Raw genomic sequence first — 21,300 nt, forward strand, 5'->3', positions numbered from 1 at the left:
AGATACTCCGCATGAACTCTCGACATTTTGCTCATTCATTTAAGGAACGCTCCGCGAAGAAGAAGGCTACGCTCCCGGCTACGACTAATTTCTACGCTCCCTTGTTCACCAAAGAGCGAGAGTCTCCTAAGCTTCCTAGTAAAGGCCTGCGAGTGTCTCTCGATGGGTGCTATTACAACACCGAATTAAGTGGCTCCTCGTCTCGAAAAGCTTAGAAACTAGCAAGAATTTTCACGTGTGACTTCAAAAACTCCAAACCGTACATCTTCATTTCAAATTGATGCTTTTTCATTCACCAACCAAAATTGTCATGTGCTCTGTAGAGGCCAGTTTAGGTCAAATGTTGGCATGTTACGCGTTTTCAAGCTTACATGAACAGCAAGAAGTATGTTCAGAGAAACAAGCATATCAGAATTATCAAAGTATGCTGGACGTTCCCGAGCATAAATTGTTGCAATTCAAAGAACTATGAAGTCCTAAAATATTATTGTATTACTAAATTTACACAATGTGTGAAAAAAATTGCTGCAGGTACGTTGGCTGTCACTCGCCGCCACCGTCGATCCGAAGAAGGACGAAACGAGAGGTGCTGGCAAAATCTTCAAAAGGCTTCGATGCTCATGGAACTTTTATTACTTTAAATTTTTGAACTATGTCCTTCCCATGGTAATGAAACGCTACATGGAGTTTCAGTCCGAGTCGCCCAAGATTCACTTGCTGCATACCAAAATGGAAGATCTATTCAAAAGAGTTGTCGCCGTCTACCTAGATGAGGATTACGTGATGCGAACGGATTTACGGATGATGAACCCGGTGATAAAAAAAACTAGGTTCCTCTTCGTAGTTTGGATCTGGGACCACTAGTTGCAGACTTGCAAGCTTTACCAGCAACTGTCTCCGTCGCAGACATCGACAGATTCTGTATGACATGTCGTCAATTTCTCGTCGTTAACATGCTGTAATTTTTCTATGCAAAAATATCGACAAACGTCTCGGTGACGAAGCTTTTTGTAGAACGTCTCTGGAAAAAACATGATTTGCGGTGTTACCTTCCAAGCATCAATCATAGTTTTATAGCACACTACAAGTGCATTCTAAGTTGAAAGGAGGTTTTCAAGAGTACCATAATACCTAAATTGTTACTAGGGCTGTCATTCAAAAACTACTTAACCGATTTTTTTCAAACTTTGCAAACACATTCTATGTAAAAAATACATAACTCCTACGTTGAATTTTTGCAGAGAAGAGAAGGGCCACTCGGAATCAAAACTTCTCACAATTCTTTTTAAAATCACTAGCGGCACGAGGTGTCGAAGCCCTGCAAAATACACTGTTAATCAACACATTAGTTCAAAGTTATACGACGTTACTGGTATGAAATATCTAGCAAATTCATCTCCGATAATCCGACAAGTGGTCAGAATATGTTCTTCCAAATAAAAATTGTCATGCAATAATTAACCCATCTTTCAAACATTTACTGCGTTTTTGGGTTCCAAACGGATATTTTGCTTCAAATATTTACCTATCCTTTTCCATCGAAAAACGAAAGTTTTAATGTTGAAGTATGTAAGCATACCTTTACGTTTAAATATCGAAACTTTTGACTGCACAGTTGATTCTTAGCGCACTGACCAAGAAAGATTTTCAATGGATATCTTCCCAAGGATTTAACGTCGCATTTCAATTTTTACGAAATGCCACCTAGGTCTGTAAACCATGATGGGCTTGAAAACTTCAGCGGATTAATCCGTATTAAAAATACAAACGACAATCGTTCTGACTACGCACCAGTGTTGCTACAATTAAATCTGTACTGGGAGTTGAAAATTCTTCGCATTCTGTACCAACACAATGACAAACAGAATCAATTTATATAATTATTTTTTCATTCGAGATAGTGATATACTGAGTTTTTTTTTTATTCATTTCGTTTATTTGATAGGCACAAATGCGTTAGCTTGGCGGTGCCAAATTCTTTTGTTTTTACATTTTGTATACTTTAAAACTAGGAGGTTACAATGTTGAAATATTTTTTTAAAAAAGAAAAATTTTACAGCTATCTTAAGACTAGAAATAAGATTCTATATACAAGAGAGGGGGCGAAAGATTATTTTATGAAAAAATTTTAAAACAAGGAATTCAATAGTAATAATTTTTAGGAAATATTTACAGTTATCTTAAAACTAACAATATAGTTTGGTACACAAAAGGGGGAACAAATATTTATGAGAAAATTCGCAGGTGTTTTAAGACTAGGGATACAATTCTATTTACAAGATGGGGGACAATAGTTTTAACAAAGAGGTAAAATTACAACTATCTTAAAACTAGGAATACAGAATACAAATTTGAACTTTTTTAGCGGAGACTAATGCTTGGTCAAGATATTCAGAGGGGGGCTGTAGAAGCAGTTGTATCAAGGACAGGGGAGAGAAAGCGTAGATGGTGACCGGGAGAGAAGAGCAAAACTTGCAACTTTCGCTCAAACGGGAGATCAGCGAAAGATTACCGCCTCAGTCTAGTAGGTCGGATTGGCGGATGGTATTCTTCGGACCCGCGGGGAATCCTTCAAAAGTCATCGGACCTTGAGTCGCTCTCGCTTCAGTTTCCGTAGTGGTAAGTGCGACGGCGGTTACATAGTTGCAGTCTGGAGCTGATCGGTCCCACAAGGCAAGAGAAAGCTTCTAAAACGAGAAATAAAAAGAGAGGGGCTAAATTGGGATATTTGTCGTTTTTATGAAAGTATAAATAAGGGACATATAGGGGAAATCACGATTTGCCAGTATATCTCGGACTGGGACATTGGGTGGTCTACCTCGGGCCCGAAGGGAATCCTTTAACTGAGACCTGGCGTCCAAGTACCCGGCGCATACCCAGACAACGTGCTCGATGTCGTGATAGCCCTCGTCACAAGCGCACAGACTACTCTCCGCAAGCCCAATACGCCGCAGATGCGCATCCAAGGTGTAGTGGTTGGACATAAGTCGGGACATTACACGAATAAAATCCCGACCCACATCCATCCCCCTGAACCAAGGCTTCGTTGATACCTTTGGGATAATGGAATGTAGCCATCGTCCAAGTTCACCATTGCTCCACGAGGTTTGCCAACTGTTGAGTGTCCTCTGACGACAAATACTAAAAAATTCGTTGAAGCAGATTGGTCTTTCGTATATGTCACCATTTAATGCGCCCACCTTTGCTAATGAGTCGGCCTTTTCATTGCCCGGGATAGAGCAATGAGAGGGGACCCAAACAAAGGTAATTTGATAAGATTTTTCAGATAACGTACACAAGGACTCCCGTATCTTCCCCAGGAAATATGGGAATTGCTTTTTGGGCTTCATCGCACGAAGAGCCTCGATGGAGCTGAGGCTGTCCGAAATGATGAAGTAGTGATCTGTGGGCAGAGTGTCGATGATCCCAAGGGTGTACTGAATTGCAGCTAACTCTGCGACGTAAACTGAAGCGGGATCGTTGAGCTTGAATGAAGCGGTGATAGTATTGTTGAAGATACCGAAGCCAGTGGACCCATCGAGATTTGATCCGTCAGTGTAGAACATTTTGTCACAGTCGACTTCTCGGAATTTATTATAAAATATATTGGGGATCACTTGCGGGCGTATATGGTCCGGAATTCCACGAATCTCTTCCTTCATGGATGTGTCGAAGAATACAGTAGAATCAGAAGTGTCTAGGAAACGAACACGGCTGGGAGTATATGAAGAAGGATTAATGCTCTGTGCCATGTAGTCGAAGTACAAGGCCATAAATCGGGTTTGAGAATTAAGATCGACGAGCCTCTCGAAGTTTTCAATCACCAACGGGTTCAGAATGTCGCATCGGATGAGCAATCGATATGAGAGTTCCCAAAATCGATTTTTTAGCGGAAGAACGCCCGCCAGCACTTCGAGACTCATCGTATGGGTCGAGTGCATGCAACCCAAGGCAATGCGCAAGCAACGATACTGGATTCTCTCCAGTTTGATGAAGTGTATGTTCGCAGCGGAGCGGAAACAGAAACACCCGTACTCCATCACCGACAATATCGTTGTTTGGTACAACCTGATCAGGTCTCCTGGGTGAGCACCCCACCATGTTCCAGTTATTGTTCGGAGAAAATTGATCCTTTGTTGGCATTTCTGTTTCAGATACCTAATGTGACATCCCCAGGTACCTTTAGAGTCGAACCAGACCCCGAGATATTTAAATGTGAAAACCTGGTTGATCGTTGCACCCATTAATAGAAGCTGGAGTTGCGCCGGCTCACGCTTCCTAGAAAAAACAACCAACTCAGTTTTCTCCGTGGAGAACTCAATACCCAGCTGAAGAGCCCAAGCAGACAAATTGTCCAAGGTATTTTGTAATGGTCCTTGCAAATCGGCAGCTTTGGGCCCTGTAACAGAGACCACGCCGTCGTCTGCAAGTTGCCTTAGCGTGCATGAATTGGCAAGACAATCGTCAATGTCATTCACGTAGAAATTGTAGAGCAGGGGACTTAGACATGAGCCCTGGGGAAGACCCATGTAGCTAAATCGCGATGTTGTTAAATCGCCATGCGAAAAGTGCATGTGCTTTTCAGACAACAGGTTTAGCAAAAAGTTATTTAAAATTGGCGAAAGACCATGCTGGTGCAGCTTCTCTGACAGAATGTTGATAGAAACTGAGTCAAAAGCCCCCTTAATATCCAAGAAGACTGATGCCATCTGCTCTTTGTTAGCATAGGCCATTTGGATTTCTGTAGAAAGCAACGCAAGGCAATCGTTCGTCCCTTTGCCTTTGCGGAAGCCAAATTGTGTATCTGACAGTAAGCCATTTGCTTCAACCCAATTGTCGAGGCGAAACAAGATCATTTTCTCGAACAACTTCCGAATACAGGACAGCATTGCAATCGGCCGATATGAGTTGTGGTCGGAGGCTGGTTTTCCTGGTTTTTGGATGGCGATGACCTTCACCTGCCTCCAGTCATCAGGGACAATGTTACCCTCAAGAAACTTGTTAAATAAATTCAACAAGCGCCTTTTTGCAGTGTCAGGTAGATTCTTCAGCAAGTTGAATTTGATTCTGTCTAACCCTGGGGCGTTATTGTTGCATGATAAGAGAGCAAGTGAGAACTCCACCATCGAAAACGGTGTTTCGTTCGCGGTATCGTGAGGAGACGCGGCGCGGTACGTTTTCTGTACCGGGACAGAGTCCGGACAGATCTTCTTGGCGAAAGCAAATATCCAACGGTTTGAATATTCCTCGTTCTCGTTGGTACTATTACGGTTACGCATACGTCGAGCCGTACCCCAAAGAGTGCTCATCGCTGTTTCTCTCGTTAACCCGTCGACGAACCGGCGCCAATAACTACGTTTTTTGGCTTTCATTAGACTCTTCATTCGCCTTTCTAACGACGCGTACTGTAGATAGCTAGCGGGTAACCCGTCTTCCCGGAAGGCCTTATATGCAGTGGACTTTTCCGCGTACAGCTCTGAGCACTCTTTATCCCACCACGGGGTGGGAGACCGTCCATGGGTATTCGCGCTGGGTACTGGTTTAGTCTGAGCTTGATTCGCACTGTCGAGAATCAAGCCAGCCAAAAACCTGTACTCTTCCTCCGGAGGAAGTTCTTGGGTGGATTCGATTTTAACGGATATCGCGGTCGCGTAACTCTTCCAATCAATGTTCCGTGTGAGGTCATACGATACATTGATTGTTTCCGATGGTCTTGAACCGTTAGCAATTGAAATCACGATAGGCAAATGGTCGCTACCGTGGGGATCAGGGATCACCTTCCACATGCAATCTAACTGTAGCGAAGTCGAGCATAGAGATAGATCCAACGCGCTTGCGCGTGCTGGTGGTGTAGGAATCCGCGTCATTTCTCCCGTGTTTAAGATGGTCATGTTGAAATTATCGCAAAGATCTTGGATTAATGTTGATCTATTATCATCATGAAGACAGCCCCATACCGTACCGTGCGAGTTAAAGTCTCCCAGAACTAGCCGCGGTGCCGGTAAGGATTCCGTGATATTACAAAGCGTTCGGTGCCCTACCGAGGCTCTAGGAGGAATGTAGATGGAAGCAATGCAAAGGTCTTTACCTTTGATTAAAACTTGACAAGCGACAATTTCAATGCCTGGTGTCGAAGGGAGGTTAATTCGGTTGAAAGAATAGCACTTTTTGATCCCCAAAAGTACTCCTCCATAGGGGTTTTCTCGATCCAGACGAATTATATTAAAGTCGTGGAAGTTGAGATTTATATCGGAAGTTAACCAAGTTTCACATAATGCGAAAGCATCACATTTTAAACTATTTAGTAAAAATTTAAAGGAATCGATTTTCGGGAGGATACTTCTGCTGTTCCACTGTAGAACAGTGATCGAATCGGTGACCTCGTTCGATGACTTAGCCATCGAAGGATACGATCGCTGCAAGGAGGGGCCATTTAGTAGTCAACTGCTTCAAAAATGTTTGCACTATAGGGAGAAAACGTATCAGAAGGCTTTTAAGAGGATCAGTAACATTGAAAGCTGTGAAAATTAAGTCCACTATGTCAGAAAATTTCATTAGTCCGCTACTGGACTGAGTATCTGTTTGAAAAAAGGGGACACTTGGGGTTTTTGGTATCCCTGGAAGTGGTGGGTACTCCTTGTTAGAATTAATATTTCCAAGTCCTGGAGCAAATTGCTTCGGCTTTTGTGCATCACTTCCGTTGGATTTATTGATTGCGGTTGGCGCACTCTGAGTGGACGACACCTTGGCACCCTTACGAGGCAATGTAGGGGAGGCTAGATTTCTCCTCTTCCTGGATTCCCCTGGGTTAACCAATGATGTTCCCTCTTGTGGGTCGTCAGATTCTTGCTCAACGCCAGCCAAAAGAGCAAAGGAATTTTCGGAAGGGACAGATGGCGAAGCATTCTTTAGCATTTCTGCATAAGAGTGCCTCGAGCGATCCTTAAGGGAGCGCTTAATTTTATCCCCGCGCTGCTTGTACGCCGGGCATGACTTAAGAGCATGCGGAGGGCCCCCGCAGTAAATACACTTCTCAGTTTCTCCACCGCAAGCGTCATCCTCATGCTCTCCCTCGCATTTGCCGCACCGTTTTTTATTGCCACAATAAGTGGCTGTGTGGCCCAGTTGCTTGCAATTGCTGCAGTTCATTACCCGCGGTACAAATAGCCGAACAGGTAGGCGAACCTTATCCAGGAGGACATAGTTGGGAAGAGCAGATCCGGAGAAAGTCACCCGAATCGAGTCTGACGGAGAATAAGTTGTCTTATCATCTTCAGTTTTTGCGGAATACAATTGCTTGCATTCCAGAATTTTCACCTTTTGAAGTGAAGGGTCCTTAAAGCAGCCAACCCCGTACTTCAACAGGTCTTCGCACTTTAGACCCGGTTCGGCGACGACCCCATCGATCTCCACAACTCTACAAGGCACATACACTTTGAATTGCTTCGTAAAACGCTCGCTGCGAGCAATCTGGTTTGCCTGGTCGAGGTCATTTACTATAACGCGTATCTTATTAGCTCGAACACGTGTTATCTGAGCCACGGACGGGTAGTTGGCAGTCAGCTCCCGTGAGATTTCTAGAATATTGGGCGATTTCGTGTTGGGCCGGAAATACACCACCCAGGGTCCAGTCGAACTGGCTGGGTATGTTTTAATACGGGGAGGACCGGGGGAATCAGGGGAGGGAGTAATTTCGGGTTTATCCGGTATATCCATGGGAATATCATTCCCATCCAATGTTACTTCGCCCTCGGCCATTTAGGCACGAGGATAACACGTGGTGTAAACGAGAGATGAAACTTATATTCAGGGGAAAGGGCAGAAGTAGAGACCGATCGGGGAAAGGGAAATGAAAGAAAAAAAAATACTTAGCTTATATAGCGGCGATTCCGGCTATTCTGGTATTCACTTCACCAGCCTGGGCACCGGCGAACAAAGACTGCCTCGAACAATGGTTGACCTTCACTGACAATTTATTCTTGTTCACTTTATGCACAGCACCAGAAAACGAACTGCTTCGATCGAGAGCTCGGAGGGTTATGATATACTGAGTTGGTGCTGATGCTGATATTTGGCTGCGAAAAACCAAAAATTCCGACACGGAATCAGTTGTTTCATTTGCGATAAAATTTCGCCAGAAACCAGTCAAAATTGCGGAGTGTTTGACTGGGTAATGTCAAAATCAGCTCCAGTTCAAATTCTCGTTGTCATTTTGTTTTCAACCTAAGCTGAGGGTTTCGTCAACAAGTTTGTTTTGCTTTACTCCTGCGAACAGAAAAACCCGTCCGACAAACATCTTTCATTAGTTCCGATTCGTTTGATGTTGGATCGAATCAACGGTTTTGTCGGATGATGTGCCCAGCAGTGCGGAGTAACGTCAGAAGAAACTATCAAGAAATAATCAACTGATCCAACACGTCTCATGGATTGCCTAATTGTTAAATAAATCTGTGAAATTAAAGAAAAAATGTGAATATGGCAACTCTGGCTGTGGCTTGTACTGACATTTGGATGCGAGATGTGACAAACCTGGATTCAGCAAATCAAATGAAGTCTATTGGCGATTCTACGCCGAAACCGCTCACAGACAGCGCTGGAAGCAAAGCGTTGCTGATTTGATTCTGTTCTGTCATAGTGCATATATTGGTAAAAAAATAACTTTTAAACACCAAATCACCGATCAATTTGTTGATAATTGTTTATGAAAATAAAGGAACAAATATGTATGAGCCAAATAGTTACAAATGGTTGTAATTTCAGAATAATTGCAAATAAAACTAAATTTCTTACTCGTTTTATTCATATTTCGGCAGTGGTAAGCTTTTTCCGAGAAGAAAATGAAGTTATTGTTGTAAGCTACGACTCACTTGCGGGTGAAAAAAAGCAAACTGTATCACTTTACCAGTTCACGCATGACTAATTTTGGTTTCGCCGCAAATCGCCAATGGGTGCTTACAGAGTGGTGGCGAGAAGCTAAGCTGGGGCTAGTTATATTAAAAATATTAAACTTAAGGGTGTTCCCATAGAAAACGCTTTATAAATCGATAACTTTAAGTCCTACAAGTTCAAGTTGTGCAACAAAATTCTTCATTACGAGCATTTCTAAAATTCTGTCCAAGATACCAACCTTCTACCTCGTCAGCATAAAAAGTTATTTTTTTAGTTTGATCGTAGTAGGCCATGTCTAATTTTAATTTTTATCAGGATTCTTATTCTTAAGAACAATTTGTCCAAAGATACCCTGTGAATATATTCGATGGTTTGGCTTCTAGTGAATTAAGTTCACGTTTTTGGGGTTTCCAACCACTATGCAGCGGTGTCTTTTGACGACTCCTTCTCGATAACAAACATTTATCCAATTTATTGAGCTGAGTCGTTTGGTTCACAACACTAGGTCCAAAAAAATGAAAAAAAAAACTTCAAAGTTTGAGGGTTTCTGTGCGTGTCTTTTAAAATAAACATTAAAAAACCAACCCCCCCCCTTTAAGAATTTTCTGCGCACGGGCCTGATGGCAGGTAACACCGCAAATCATGTTTTTCCAGAGACGTTCTACAAAAAGCTTCGTCACCGAGACGTTTGTCGATATTTTCAACAGAAAAATCACAGCATGTTATTGAAATGATACACTATAATGTACAAAAGTTTTGATTAATTCGCTTCACGCCAATTTCGAAAAATCGCAAAAAAGATTTTTTTTCAAGTTGAAACCCTTATGGAGAAAAGTAAAAATGTGCTCGCTTTCATAGAACCCGCAGATATGATATCTGTCAAAACATTGCTGCCGTTGCAGCTTTCTTCCAAATTGACGTTGACGAGGCAGACAACGAATTCAGAAGACTGAAGAGAACGTTCCGGTATTGACCTTTCGTTTGAAAATTTCTGGAACAAAGTGCCTAGTACGAAATATCCCAACGGCACACAAGAATTTCCTCGGCTCCTTCTGTTGATGAAGAAAAGGTGTAAAGAATTTTCAGGTTAATAAATCTGAATAAAACCGAAAGTCGTATTCAACTGTGGACACGTACCATGGCGGTCATTCGACATGGCAAAGCTTTGTAGCATTGGCTTAAAAAATCACGGATATAGATTATACCGATTTAGTAAATAGAAATTTAGAAATAGTTCGCGAGAAAATATCTACCATGAAAACCAGACCATGATCAAGATATAATATATCACGAATCAATTCATGTCATGTAGCCGGACTCTGAAGAATGTTCCAAAATTTATGAATCAAATCACGAGTAGACCTTTAAATTATGAATAATTTTAATAAAGTTGTGAGCTAGTTTACGTACAGAATATGACATAGCGGAAACCGTGACTGAAGTTCATAAAACAAACACAAATATCTACACTAATAAAATCGTTATTAAGGCGTTACTGAAGGGAAACTGAACATAATTTTAAAATACATAAGTTAGTTCACGGTCCTGTTTACGTAACGTAAAAACGTGATTCTCCAGAATTCATGACACTTTATTCGCGATTTTCGGAACATTTTTCCGTATAGCAAGTTGCTCTCATTTATAAAGTTGTTCATCACATTTTGGACAAACATTCTATACGATTGGTTGCTCAATTTGATTGAAGTAGCGATCCAAATGTGCGAATAGAACTCTAAACGCGATTCGTAAAATCACGGGACAATGAATCGCCCTAAAAGACATTCGGGACCACGGAAGTAATTCAAAAAGAGCGGTGCTGTAAAATGGCATATGACGTACCACTCTAGCGTCCATACGGCAAATTACCATCTAATTTTTATACCACGAAGCGATCATGGCGCAACTATTTCAACTAGCAAATTTGGAGCTACCAGTGAACGATATTACGTCTGTTACTCTGTGGTCCAAATTCATGTTTTTCGTTTTTTTGCTTTTAGGAACATGATAAATTTTAAATAACTATGGCCTAATCTGTACATATTTCCAGAAAACGACAAACTAACCCGGTAGAAGCAATTAGTCGTTAATCAGTTAACCTGGCGAAGATTTCCACTCTCCTTCAACTCTCAGCTCTAAATACTGCTACTCTCCTATTGAGATACCACACAGCTTGTAGATTGTAGATAAACATATAAATAAATCTATTGATTCTAGACCATAACGTTCCGTCCGTCCTGCCCCGGTCAAGAGTAAACGGTAAAAAGCTCGGCTCCAACAACCTGTTTCCTATTTAAAAGGAGGAAATAAGCCTCCCACCCGTGCTTGCTGACCAGTGGATTTGCACAGCACCACCAGAACAAACATCACTTTTGTATAAATCTATCAAGTCAAGTAGCTATTTTCACAAATTACGTTAGATTTTCTGTAATTAACTTTGCATTTTATCGGTTCGCTGTGTGTTATTCTTTCCTCGTTGCTTATTGCTTCTTCGAGCATATCACCTGCCCGAGGACGACGACGACGGGTCTCAGCTCTAATGCTCGAGCTTCATTGGGGGTATAGGAGGAAAAGCACTGTCCAAGAGGTGAGCAGAAACCACTTACAATGAATCTTTCTCTGCCGATAAATTTATTGAAATCCACACACGGTCAAATGAGTCTCTCGTGTGAGGGTGGGTTCCACGGAATTCGTGTAACTTGCAGTCCACTGCTGGAGTGAAGGCCGATGGCAAGTGTGATGCCAAGTCACGGATTAAGCCAAACGACACCGATGGTAATGATGATGATGGTGACATTTTGTTTTTCCCCGAAAACCAAGACAAGGATCCGGCGGGGAAACATCCTGCTGCTACTACATACGGTTGGGGTGTGTAGCACAAATTCTCGGTTAGAGCTAGAGGTGGGCTCACATAATACATAGATTCGAGCAGGATCAACGATGTTTGGACAGGGAATTTGAGGTTTTTGTTTGTCCTAGAGCAACGGCGATAGTAATTTGCCTGTATTATGTTTATCCAGGACCTCCGGTGGAGCTTTTGGATCGGCACCGGCGAAGAGTGGCGCGTGGTTTTTAGGGATCAGTCTTGTCGTATTGACAATTTCTGTCCACATTCAGCTCGCATCCATCGTTCGATAATGTCGGCAGACAACGACAGGGAAACACATACATACACACACACACACACACTCTGCTGAGTCGGAATGGGGGCTTATCTAAACAGTCGTAAAGTATGGTGTAAGGATATAAAAAAGTTTAATTATTTACAGCAGCCTGTGTGTATGCGGGCAGTTTTAGTATCAGCGCTGGATTTTGCAGGGAAGTCAGACCAGCTGTTGAGCTTGGGCTGTCTGATGAGTGTCTCTGTTGTGGTTGCATACCTCATAAAGATGTCAAATTTAGTTCGATTGTTTTTCGATTCTCCGTTAATATAATTATAGATTAGGTAACAGAATGTGTTGAGGTTCGGTTGTTATAAAACATAAATATATGTTGAAACTCAGACAACGGAAGTGTATAGAACTCTTATATTTTAGATTTTTCATCTTTCATCTTTCGATTTGAATTCATTCTTTTGCTAGTAATGTAGCTTTGAAAACTCCTTTCTAATTCCGATTAACTTATTTCAACTAATTTAGAAAATCCCTACTCACCTGCTTCCAAACGCCTTTCCGCAAGTAGGACAAATTTCCGGTTTTTCCGCGGCCATATCAGAACCATCATCACCCGATACGTTGCCCTTCTTCTTTGCACCGCCATGAACGTTGGACAAATGATTCTTGAGATTGGCTTTCCGGGTGAAGCTCATCGGACAGAGCTCACAGGGGAAGATCCTTTCATCCGTGTGCTGTCGCAGATGGCAACGCAGCGAGGCTTTCGAAAATTGCTTCTTACAAAACGGGCAGGTGATTTTCGACGATTTTGCTGCCAGCTTTGGGTCTGTTGAGTGCAAAATTTCGTGGAACAGGAATGTTGCTTGCGAGGCAGTTCTGCTCAAGTTGGTTGGTGAGTTTTTTGATTCAGGAAAAATTGAAAGAAAATAGAATAGATTGTATTTGAGGTGTGAAATGGAAATTTTTTCAACAAATTAGCACGGTCAGCATCAAGCACAGATAACACGCAATGAAAAAGAGAATGTAAGATTAAGGAAGGTGGCAAATACCTGAATGGGCATATTTTGCACTGCCAGGATACGACCGAACTGTCCTCGGTGATGGTGCCGACGATTTCATCAACGTAAACAGTATTATTTTCGGACGCATTATTAGCCATGGCGAAAAAGATTTCTGCTGACGAGGACGAACTGGTGACAATGTTATCATCACAGGCGAAATTGGATGTCGTTGAGGTCGAGCTGGTCGCCGTCGTTCGTCGAATTACAGTTGCTGCCAATGTCGGGGGCAGTGGGTTGGGCTCTGGGTGGTCGTGGTATGATGCGAAACGGTGCTTCTCAATTTCGGGGGTCGATCTTCTTGGTGCCGGTGGGGATGGCGAAAGGTTAGAAAAATGTTCCATCAAGGCCATTGTTTGCATGGGTGCCAGTGCTGTATTGGTCAGAAAATAATATTTAGGTGTTACGTGTTTGTATAACCTTTTAGAAAATTTATTTTATCTCTGGGTGGTAAGCTGTGTTGTGCAAAAAAAATGTTTATGCTTCTTTGATAACCTTGATATTTTTTAAACCCGCCTAATCCATATTCATGCTTCTATAACATATTTGAAATTATGATATGAATACGTGCCTGGAAATTTTATGTTTTCTGTTACATGGCATTTTTCACTTTTCATAACTCACTTGTTATACGCTTTTCGAAACAAATTTGATGAATCGCTTGTGAAAGAAAAAGAAATGCCTTACGCCGGGAATTTGATCACGGACTTTGAACTAGCAAAAACAATTAGATGAAATTTATATTTGTGTTGCCAATAATGCATGATAAGCACCAGATAGAGTATAAACACTCATAGTAATAGACTCGCGGATGTAAAAACCGCAAAACTGGCAACTAGAAAAATAAGCATTTTAAACTGGCATCACCTAAAAATGTGCAAGCTCGAACGTGCTCGACTGTATTCGATCATCTGTTTTTATCATAATAATTTTTCAAGAGGCTCAATATATGAATCCAAAGAGAAGTTATACGATTGATATTGAGCACCAAGAAATAATGAAAACCAAAAAAATATCATTTTTCTTCAGAAGCACAAAGTTGATGAAGAAGAGCATAATAAAATGCTTTTTATGCAGCAAGGTAGAGCACAATAATTATCTTTCTAAATAATATTATTCTAAATAATAAAATACTAATACGAACATGAAAAGTGAAACCTACTGTGAATAACAAAATACATTTTTTTAAATAAAATCGCAATACTTGTTCTGTTTTTATGCATTGCATGACGTCATGCTCGTTTGGCTCCGGATTTTGACAGTTTGTTTGGCTGATGTATTTAAGGTAGAGCATAAGGAAGCTGTGCGATTTTCAAAACCGTTGCTAGGAAGAGGAAATTACCTAGATGCACTAATTATCCACCCTGTCTAGTGTAATTATAAAATCATTTACGTGAATAATTCCATGAACATTATTATTCTTCGCCGTAAGAGTTAAAATATCGTTAATTGCCAACATTCGGAAGAATCGTTTATTTATTTATTTATTTAAGCGATTTGAATGACGTCACCGAAAACTGACATTCGCGGAGGAGTAGCAAGGCTTGTACATATGAATTATGGATTAAAATATTCATTCGGTTGAGTAGTCGCTCACTTCGTAGTCAACCGTGGGTGCGCAACGCTAAGCATAAATCTGTTAGACATAGGGGGAGGGTGGGGGGGTATAAATACGTTAAGCTTAATGTACGTTAGGCATAACTTGCAAAATAAATATTGCAGATTTCAACCTAAGACTCTAAAAACCTATGCTATGCTACACTATCCTCTCAGATAGCTTTAATGAGAGACTGCAAAATCAAATATATACGGGGAGATTGTTTTATATTTTTCCGTGTTTGCAAAGGGGGGAGAGGGGCTGATGCTTACTTAATTGATGGAATATTATTGATTCAGACACATTTCAAGCCCTGTAACCAAAACAATTATAACCGAATGTTGATGAATGATATTCAATAATGAACTAGAAAACAGTTTATATTTTCTAGTGGCTTCAACTTTACACTTGTTTGTCTAATGAACAAACATACATTTTGAAACTTATGAAAACTTGCAGTATTTTGGGTAGACTAAGTATTAGGCTACGAATGTTACGTTCGCAACGGCACCTTGTTTATTTCAACATTTCGACATAATACATGGATATATCTTTGATGGCTACAAGAACGGGTTCGGGTTCTGTAAATTTAAACTTCTCGGGTTCGCGTTTTCAAATTTGAATTTGTCGGGTTCAGGTCGGGTCCGGATTTTGGAAATTTTAAACTTTCGGGTTCGGGTCGGGTTCGGGTTTTTCGAATTCGTCCTTGTTTCTGATGGTCAAATATTATATTTTTTATTCATACATAAAATTTCTTCTCTTCAGATTCGCGAACAGCCCGAATCATCTTATTTTTTAAACGAGCACTCATGAGTCAATATTCAACAATAAGTGTTTCGCATCGAAAATCTCTATGCGATTTATTTTTCATGTTAATCATCAATTAACCAAGTCAAAGAAAATTTGACGGAAAATATTGGTTCATGCGAGTAAAAATCTACAGGAAGTAGAGACATCCGGTCCTGATTGGTAATTTTGATAGTTGCAAGCATTCGAAAAGTTTTCAAAAGTGTTACGAGTGCTCTGAATAGCAGTAATTTTTGATAAATAGTGAATTACAATCGTACATAAAGATTTAACTATGTATATTGTTGATAGAAACATGAATTAAAATAATAATTAAATTTAAATGCAGCACGATTTGTATATTCTTAGCATAGTTGCGATCCATTGACTGTAAAGGCCGTTGCAGCTAGGGGACAATTTAACAATTCCCATATATCGAACTCACAAATTTGCTGGTACTTAGATGGCATCATGGCGGGTCAAATTGAGTAACATTTGAAAAAGGCAATGCATAATCTGCTAATGGCTTGAACTGAACACACAATATTTTTACGATCAAGATCATGAACAACGATACCACTTATAAGGTAATGGTATACTAGCGCTACTATCAAATCAGTAGTACCTACATATACAAACAAGCACTTTCTGTTAGATTATCCCCGGGTTGGGCCGTTGCATGATCCGGATTCCTTCTTGAAAATATATAACTTTCCACGATCTTAAGGAATTGATCGTAAAAATATTGTGTGTTCTGTTCAAGCCAATTGCGGATTTATAGAAGTTTGAAGTCGTTCCGAGAGCTCCATTAGAGATGTCGAAGCATCTCTACTGGCGCACATACCGTACTAGCTAATTATGTGACAACAAGAACGCGTCGGAGAATCTTGATTGACACCCTTCGACACAAGTTTGATAGTATCAACCAGTAACGCGGGTGACGTCGTGTAAACTGTCGAATACGAATTGCCAATTGGCATAGCTTAATTTAATATATGTAATAAACTATACAAAACTACTCCTGCAGGAACAGTTTTTGATAAAAAAAATTAGAAACTTAGGTAAAGTACGACGCACAGTGGCGTAACTATATCAAATCCATGGCCAAAATTATTTCACATGTTTTTAAGCTTTTTTATACGATAACAAATGATGAAAAATGGTTTTTCATGGTTTTAGACAATTTATGACCAAAATATGAAAATATTAAACCTCCTCGCAGTGTGATGCAAAGCCGAAAATAAACGAATTTCACGAGCATTATTATTTTTAAATGTAAACGTGTTCTTGGAGTAATCTATCAGTTTGAGGGAACCTCGCATTGAGATTTAGTCTGTTTCAACTGTTTTCATAAATTAAAACATTTTGTTTCAAGTTCATATGTTTATTTTGCTTTTCTGGTTCGTATATTATAGAATATAGTAGAAAAAATATTCAAGTTTTTGTAAATTCGGTAATAGAAATCTATCCAAGTGATTATCGTATTCAATCTGGATTATTCACGTTAACATTGCCACCCGGAGACAAGGAACTGGAATGAGAAGTTTGCGTAATTTGTTTGATGCTTCGCTTACGTTTCCAAGGCAACTTATGTACGTTACGTTTCATATAGCAAGGTTGGTGGAAGTTATATTTCACATGCTTTTATATGGCTATCGTGGTCATAATAGCTCAAGTTAGTTAATGGACGCAATCTAACAAAAATAATATGGGGGTCTCAATCAAATCGTTCTTGGCATATAAGCTTGAGCTTGAGCTTGTGCGACCGCCCCTGGCCGCTACTCCGTTATCGATCTGGACTAGCTGAAGTTGCACAGGGAATAAGTAGATAAATATGCTTGGGAGTAGCGAAACATCTTTCAATGTGCAACTCCTGGTAAAATTGTTTATCGATCAATACCGGCGCCGGCCAAACCCTAACGTAGATCGCGGGAGGAAAGTGAAGGAATGGTTAGTCCGATACTTGCTTTTGCTAGAGGCCGCACTACTGCGCGCTCCACAAATTTCACGGGAGGAGGATATTTCTCGACGAACATATGATTACGGCCTAAAAGCCAACTGTCAAAATTCACTTTGAATAGAAATTCCAGACAAACCGTTACGCGCCAATCATAGATGTTGGTAGTAAACGAAAGAGAAAAGTTTTCTCTTTCACAAACTGTTGTGAACTGTGTTCGACTAGTAACGGTTTGTTCGAAATTTCCATTCAAAGTGGATTTTGACAGTTGGCTTTTAGGCCGTAATCATATGTTTGTCGAGATTTGTTAGTAAGTATAGAAGTTGGATACAACTTCTTCTTTACCGACGCCAGAGAGGTGACTTCACATCTGGAATAAATATCGATCCATCAACGCATGGACCGGGGACCAAACGGTTAACCTCCCTTCCGAAGGAAGACAACACCACAGATTTTTTCACCTCAAAAAATCTCAATGACCTTGGTTGGAATTGAACCCAGACCAACTGGAATGTGTGGCGGTCACGCTTACCACTCAACCACCGACGCCGTCTCAAATTATTATTTTCATATAAGATCTTTTAAATAGCCCCAATACTGATTTTTTTTAATTGTATTCTCTTAAATTTGAGCAAAAAACACGACATTTTCAAACAGCTGTAAAACACCGAATGCGATTAATTGGGAATGTTTTCTTCGTGGAACAGTGAGAGGATACTCCAAATAATCTTCTCTCTTTAACAGATTTATCCGACATTACCCGACAAGGTACTTTTTTACTAACGAATATGTGGAAAATTGGTAAAAGTGAGCACTTTTATAAAACCTACCCAAAAATGACAAAGAAAAGCTAAAATTGACCTCAATTGATTGTAGTTGCTTGAGTTTGCTATGAAAAGCATGATTTTGATTTATATATTGACTTTGGGTAATTAGTTTTTGAGCAATCTGAAAAATTTAGGGATGACGGCTTTCAAGCTAATAAAATGTGTGAAAAAATCACTGATTTCAAATAATTGCATACAAAAATTATCAAACGAAAACGCTTTTCTTTTTAAGCAAAACGTTAAAGTATGTTTCGAAGAACAACTTAATCTAAAAATATGGACAAATAAACAAAAACAATATTTTTTCTATTTTGGCCAGGATTTGAAGTTAGTTACGCCTCTGTGCGACGGGCAATGTTGTTTGAATCTGACATCATTAGGGGAGAGTGAGTACACTTGATCCCATTTTTGTTTTTTATCATAACTTTTCAATGAAATAAAAATTTCAATTGCAAAGTTCGCCAGCTTGCAATCTATTCGTATTGTAAGAGCTATGAATAATGTTTAAATACGAATACTATGTCCTGTCAGTAATATTAGCAGTTTTGAAAATCATGTCCATACGAGGTTTTTGTAAAAATGTGTGGTAACTTGATCCCCCGCCTACTTGGGCTAAAGAAACAAAGCACTATGACTTATAAGCACGAAAGTTCAGCTAATCACATATCCTGACAAATTACTTAATAAGACTTTCTTTTTAGAAGGACAAACTTTAACCACAGTAGAAATTTATGAACGTGTCCACTGGAAAACAGACAGAGAAAGAATGGCTGGAACGGTGAGAATGAAGAAACGGTGACCTTTATTGGAAACACTGAGAAAAGATATGTCCTCAAGCAGGAATCGAACCTGGGATCTTCCAGTCTCTAGTTGGGTGCGTTAACCACTCCGCCATCGAGGAACTGTGATGATGCCATCACATATTCCCGGTAGTATTAGCTATATATTTATTTTGCGTACATTCAAAATGCCGACAACTAATTCTCAGTGGAAGTAAAAACTGGTGATTAGGTAAATGACATTTCGAAGATTCCGATATTGAGGTGGCTGATTTTTTTTAAATACATTGTCGTTATGACAAGCACCATTTAGCACATTTCGAGAAAACGGTTTTTAAAGTTTGAGATTGAATGTCTTGAAACGTATAAATGGTAAAAACAATTCAGAGAACACAATTGATGCTTCTATCTATTCTGCATTAATCTCTCAAATATTACGAAGATCGGTTGACTATGTTGCGAGTCGCAGTCACACGTGTATTGATCACAAAATTTGTATGGCGTGTCATAATCGTGCATGGAAAATTTTCCATACAAATAACGCATAAATTTTGCACTTTTATTCATATCTTCGGCTTAATTTAATCTAAAAACAATCGGTTAGATGAATTTTGAAGGAAATGTGTCAGGAAATCTAGGAAAAAAAGTATTTTTTGTTCAAAGTGTTGCCAAATATGCGATAATTCCAGTTTAAAGCTTGCTGTATTTTTCTCGCCATTCGTGTGTTTTTATTTTGCCATTATGATTATGCCATTGTGTTTCTCAGATAGTTATACACAGAAAAGCATCTAATACATCAATATAACTTGAGCCATTCCCCAGACAGTGATTTGAAGCAAAAAACTCTTAATTTTTCGGCACATTTTTCGGTATAGCTCAGTAACCAAGCAGAATGTCAAAATTCTGAAAACCTACTGTGATAATCCACTTTTTGGTCAAGCACAGTTCAACCAACTTTTTTGTTTTACAACTGCGCTTTCCGCATAAAATTTAGCAATAATGTATACCATATACACGATCATAGAACAATATGGTTTTAACTCTTTCTACATTGTTCAACGAGTATATTTTCAATAAAACTTCAGGTAACAATAAATTTTACTGCTCAATTAAAAAGTGATACACTAATTTAACATTAAATACACTCATGTACAGGCCGCGTAAATGAAAACCGCGTAAATTTCAAAATCCGCGTAAAAATATCGTGCAAAAAAAATAAAAACCGCGTACAAAAACCTGAGTGTACTAGTTTTCGTAATAATGTAACAGGACATGGCTTAAAACCTGTGATGATTTATGGATGAATCGTCTAAATAAAACCCCAAATTAATTAATTAAATAATTAAATTAATTTCCAAATTCGAAAAACAGTCGATGATTACAAAAAAATGCATAATTGGCTAAATTAGAGATTGACATTATCAGATAATATCGGCAGCAGGACTTTAAGTTCCGTTAAGGGCTCATGTTGTAGCATGGTTCATATCGAATACCTTTATATTTAAAAAATGAATCGATAGTTAAGAACTTTGCATTCTGTGAAATTTAATTCAAAACTGTGTCTAGGGCATGTTTTATACGTTTAATGCCTTAATCCTGCCTGACAGTCAAATTTGGTTGAAACCAATTCCAGCAGTGAAAAAAATCATCTACCAAAAATCAACGCCTCCAGATTAGGAAACCAAAAGTATCCCAGAATGTTCGTGTAGAGGATACAAATTTTCATAAACTTTCACCCCCGCCTGTCATTCAGCTACCTCCATGTGTAATTCGCTAGCTGCTTTCCCTTCCCCCTGCTGTAGGCAGCAAACACCATCTGTTCTGATGAGATGGTAAGCGAAAAATTTATCTGAAACTGTACACATACCTTCCGGCTCATCAGTAGCTGCTGTCGCTGTTGTTGTTGTTGTTGTTGCTCCCGGTGGAGGTGGAATGTTCGCCGTTGTTTCATCCTGGACTGGTTCCGTTTTCCCGCCTAGCACCATCACCACCAACGGTGGCGAAGTCGAAGAATACAGATGTGACTCCTTTTCTATTTTATGATCATTCATATTTACTTTAATTGAATCATTTAGGATAATTGAATTTTCGTCCGAAAGATGCGCACGGGATGTTGATGGGAGAGTTTTCACTTCTGCGGAACCTACTGGAGCTAGTGTTGCCACTGCTGACGACGACGACGACGCCGGTGATGATGTGGCGGAATTGAAAAATGTACAATTTTTGTCACGTACGTGTCTGCCAAGTTCCTGGGCCAGTACGAAATTTTCCCCACATAGTGGGCAGCTACCGGGGTG

General features: G+C 39.9%; 1 protein-coding gene across 1 annotated transcript in view; it reads right to left on the reverse strand.

Moving 5' to 3' along the window:
* Positions 1 to 12,209: 12,209 nt before the first annotated feature.
* The window catches only part of LOC131679530 (zinc finger protein 335-like), a 118,763-nt gene continuing 109,672 nt past the window's right edge, over positions 12,210 to 21,300 (reverse strand). Inside the window, exons 3-6 of the mRNA XM_058960270.1 lie at positions 20,871 to 21,289; positions 13,049 to 13,430; positions 12,540 to 12,875; positions 12,210 to 12,249 (exon numbers count right to left, since the gene is read on the reverse strand). Of these exons, the coding sequence (XP_058816253.1) occupies positions 12,210 to 12,249; positions 12,540 to 12,875; positions 13,049 to 13,430; positions 20,871 to 21,289 (1,177 nt within the window). The remainder of the gene's footprint in view (positions 12,250 to 12,539; positions 12,876 to 13,048; positions 13,431 to 20,870; positions 21,290 to 21,300) is intronic.

The sequence above is a fragment of the Topomyia yanbarensis genome, chromosome 2, assembly GCF_030247195.1.
Source record: "Topomyia yanbarensis strain Yona2022 chromosome 2, ASM3024719v1, whole genome shotgun sequence".
In the NCBI taxonomy this organism is placed as follows: domain Eukaryota; kingdom Metazoa; phylum Arthropoda; class Insecta; order Diptera; family Culicidae; genus Topomyia; species Topomyia yanbarensis.